Genomic DNA, 3917 nt, shown 5'->3' with positions numbered 1-3917 from the left:
TCATTTGTGGCTAATCTAAAAATAAAAGAAAGAGAAGTTACAACATATAGATTTTTTTGTCTCCAGATACCATATCTTGGTGTCGTTCACCCATCCTGCAGCGGCGTATTGATAGGCATCTGTACTCTTGAAGGCCTTCAGGCTTTCTCCGGTGTATGGTGATGGATTATGTATAAGATATATATAAATGTCCGGAAAAGTAAGTTGGGGCAGACGCGTCGCAGATTTTAACGGACACAACACCGTTTGAGGCAATAAATAAGGATCGCAACCAATAACAGATGTTTTTTCCAAATATCGTTTCATTTAGATGTGCTGTGTTTGCCATGTCGGACACAAATATGGCGGCGAGCAAAGCGGAAGTGACGTCTTTGGAACTCATGGATATGTATTTTGTTAAGATTCTAAAAAGTTTTGATTCCAAAAGACCGTAATACATTTTGTAATATGACACCCTGCACTAAGGGGGAGGAGCCCAAGGTCCATTTCTATGGTAACGCAATGTCCGATTTCAAAACGGTTTTCATAGGATTAATTTTGAGATTTGAAGCTTTCAAAAGATAATATATGATGATTACTAAATCATGTGATAGGAAAAAAAGGAAATGCATAGAATTTTTGTGACAAAGGTCAGAGCTCCTGTTATGGTGTATATGTTTTGAGGTGCACTCTTGTCATAAATTAATCTATTACTGCTCCTACATAATTTTTTAACAACAAACAGTGGTAAAATATCTATTTAGGAGTCTTAGACCTTTCCAACGATTCATCGTATAGTTTGTCATGATTAGATTAGGATTTAATTGCAATATATTGAAGAAAGCGAAAGCAGGAAGGTGACAAAGGGCTAAAGCGTCATGATGTTTCACTGCTGATAAGCTTTTGTAAGTAAATTAGTTCAGTGGCCAAAATCCAGTGGGTTTTATAAACGTGTAGCCTACATTGTACATAATGTACATTGATGGTACTGAGAAGCCAATACTTGTATTAATGTGCAAATGCTGACATCGATTATTTATTTTTATAAATGTATTTATTTGCATATTACGTAATTGTGAACCTATTTATAAACTTAATTCTCAAATCTAACCTTATTTCAAGGATTTCCCAGAGTGAAGTGCATGTGAGAGGCGTTTTCTGCCCTACATTGGTTGTTTCTCTCCAAACAATTTTTTTTGCTTGCTTCCGCTCTCATACCTCATTTCAGTTTCTTGTGCAGGTTCAGGTTTTTGTGTCGGCTGGTTTCCCGCACACGCTAGTTTTTACCAGTTGGACTAAATGCGCAGAACTTACCTCAAACTTTGTCAACAACATAAAACAGCATCCAAACGTGAGTATGAAAAGAAGAGTGTTCAGCTATAAAAAAAATACATAACTTGCATAAGCGAATGGTTTCTTAAATAAAAACATTGAAAATCCAGATAAAAAATATATGTACCCGCAGAATGATTGATTTTTGCTGCTCGAGGTATTTAACAACCGAAAAAAATTTCTTTGACACTCGATCTGAAGCCATGATAGCCTAATGTTTTATCTTTTCGTTAACTTTATTGCTTTTTAAATATTAAATATGTAGGCTAATCATATGTCTATCCACTGACTTTTTTTTTCAAATTTAAAATGGCTAATGTTAAGAGTTGGAAGTAAACGACAAATACACATTTTTAGATTATAATAGCTTATAATCACATGATTTTTGCAGGATTTATGAAAATGTGTCATCCTATCCTTTAATGACAATAATCTGTAATATTATTGCATATCCAAATAGAAATGTTCATTTGCACTACAAATACTAAGGGAATCTTGCGTATATTAATATACATTAGAAGTACATTAAAGCTTTGATTAAAAAATACAGTAAACATTTTCATTGTGTGTTTTTTAAGTAGGCCTATGTGTAGCCTACAATCTGGAGGCATTCTATATTTTGCTGGTAGTTTGTTTAGCTTAAAAGTCATTTTAATTTTTCATTTATTTCAGATTATTCGAATTTAATCAGTTTAAATTATGAATATTTCTAGACCAAACGAAACGAATGAAAACGAAACAAAATGACTTAAGTGAGTTGCGTTTGTGGCTCATAGTCACATATGCTTTTTCCTGTTTGCTCTTTTTTTCTTTGTAAAAGCATGAGCCTCTTTTTATGAACAAAAATAAATTAGTTAGGGTTTTCTCACCTAAAATAAATCTTAATATAACTCCAGGCTTTTTATTTAAAAAGAAACTCATTTTCATTGACTATATTTTTTTTAGAAAAGGAACAGAATGGCAATTTGCAAGATCCTCTTTTTTCTTCTTGGTAAGCATAAATAAATTCATAAAGTGCATTGTATTATTCTAAGCTGTACTATACATTTTATTTTAAGCAGTCTATACTTTGACTGTAGAGCTTTCTTTGTCTTGCTGTGTTTAACCCTCCTTGCTCTCCATCCTTCTCTCCTTCAGCACTGTGTATATGGTGTGGGAAATGTGATGTGTTTTATAAGCAAGTCGGGGATGAGGTTTCCATGAAGTGTGGAGTGGATTCAAACAGTAATATAGAATGGAAATTTAACGGCGTGTTGATCTTAACCATTGATGGCAGACGTGGGACTAGACGGAAGGGTATCAGTTCTTCTCCTTTCAATCCAAAAATGACTTGAATATGAAGTTTTGTGAGTAGTCACTGTAATTGATTTTTATTTTAAAGGTACTTCCCATATTGCGTCAAAAGCAAGTGCATCTGGAGACATTTTGAAGGTTCCTAGACTGGAGACAAAAGACTCTGGAAACTATTTCTGTAGGCAGTCAGGGAAACAACACATAGTCCATGTTGTGTCAGGTGAGAGACGAAAGTAGTGCTTGTCATTTTTTTAATGTTTGTACTTATTTATTTTTATAATTATTGCATTTTTCATATTTACTCCCATTTCTCTTTCAGTCTTTGTTAAACCAGGCCCAGTGCTGCCGCAGTCTAGTAATGCAGAGCTGCACTGTGACATTACAGGAGACCCAAACAAGGAAGTACAGTGGCTGAGACCTAATGGTCAAAAATATAATGAAAAAAATCGAGTAATTCACCTGAAGTCTGTGACTTCAAATGAAGCAGGCCAGTGGACGTGTCTAGTCAAGGATGACTTGAAGCTCAGTGTAACATTGACTGTTGTTGGTTGGTGCCCCTTAGTAGTTGTTATTCAGAATGAGTGTTTTTTATTACTATAATGCTTCACATTTCATGCTGTCAGTGACATTTGTCTGGGTCTCCAACAGGTCTCCAGACCACAGCTGTTAATGCTTCTAAAGGGGATGACATAGAGCTGCCCTGTTCTCTTCCTCAGAGTGTATTTCAGCGTGTTGTGGGTGGGACATGGAAGGCTGGCCACCTTCCCAAAGTCTCTTTCCCAACCCTGACGAACACACCAAGCAAAATCTTACACTGGAATGGCAAGGATTTATCAAAAGTCAACTTTACTACTGGGCAACTCAGCACCAACTTTGATGTCACGTTGAAAAATGTGAATACTTTACACTGTTTTTAATCATCTAAAGAATGCTTTTCCTGTATAAAGAACTATTTCTGCAATTGAAAAATTTCCATGGATGTTAAAGGTTCTTCATGGAATAATCCATACCAAAAAAATTTTTTTTTTTTTGTATGTTGACAGTAATTTCCCCTCATATTCTCTCAGGTGCAGAGCACTGATGAAGGGACGTTTGTGTGTACAGTGGAGTTTGAGGGTGGAGTGCGTCTAAGTGTCGAGACGACTTTGAGGGTTGTGGACAAACCAGGTAAAACAAAACAACACTGCACAGCTTAACAGAATCAGTCTTGGGATTCACACTTTTTATCAGAACCTTATCATTTACTGGCAGATGTTAGAGATTAGTCAGTACTGTATATACAGTGGGTACGGAAAGTATTCAGACCCCCTTAA

The 3917-nt window shown here is 35.5% G+C and overlaps 1 protein-coding gene across 1 annotated transcript; it reads left to right on the top strand.

Moving 5' to 3' along the window:
* The first annotated feature begins 1212 nt into the window (after positions 1-1212).
* LOC107740811 (hemicentin-1-like) lies at positions 1213-3815 on the top strand. Its single transcript, XM_016553333.1, has 7 exons — positions 1213-1330; positions 2257-2302; positions 2449-2607; positions 2693-2824; positions 2924-3151; positions 3253-3497; positions 3672-3815. Exons 2-7 carry the CDS (start codon positions 2269-2271, stop codon positions 3798-3800), a joined length of 927 nt encoding a protein of 308 aa, XP_016408819.1. The 5' UTR covers positions 1213-1330; positions 2257-2268; the 3' UTR covers positions 3801-3815.
* The last annotated feature ends 102 nt before the right edge of the window (positions 3816-3917 follow it).

Source organism: Sinocyclocheilus rhinocerous, unplaced genomic scaffold (assembly GCF_001515625.1).
Source record: "Sinocyclocheilus rhinocerous isolate Xijiao unplaced genomic scaffold, SAMN03320098_v1.1 scaffold43559, whole genome shotgun sequence".
Taxonomy (NCBI): domain Eukaryota; kingdom Metazoa; phylum Chordata; class Actinopteri; order Cypriniformes; family Cyprinidae; genus Sinocyclocheilus; species Sinocyclocheilus rhinocerous.
This window is presented reverse-complemented; position numbering and strand designations above follow the sequence as displayed.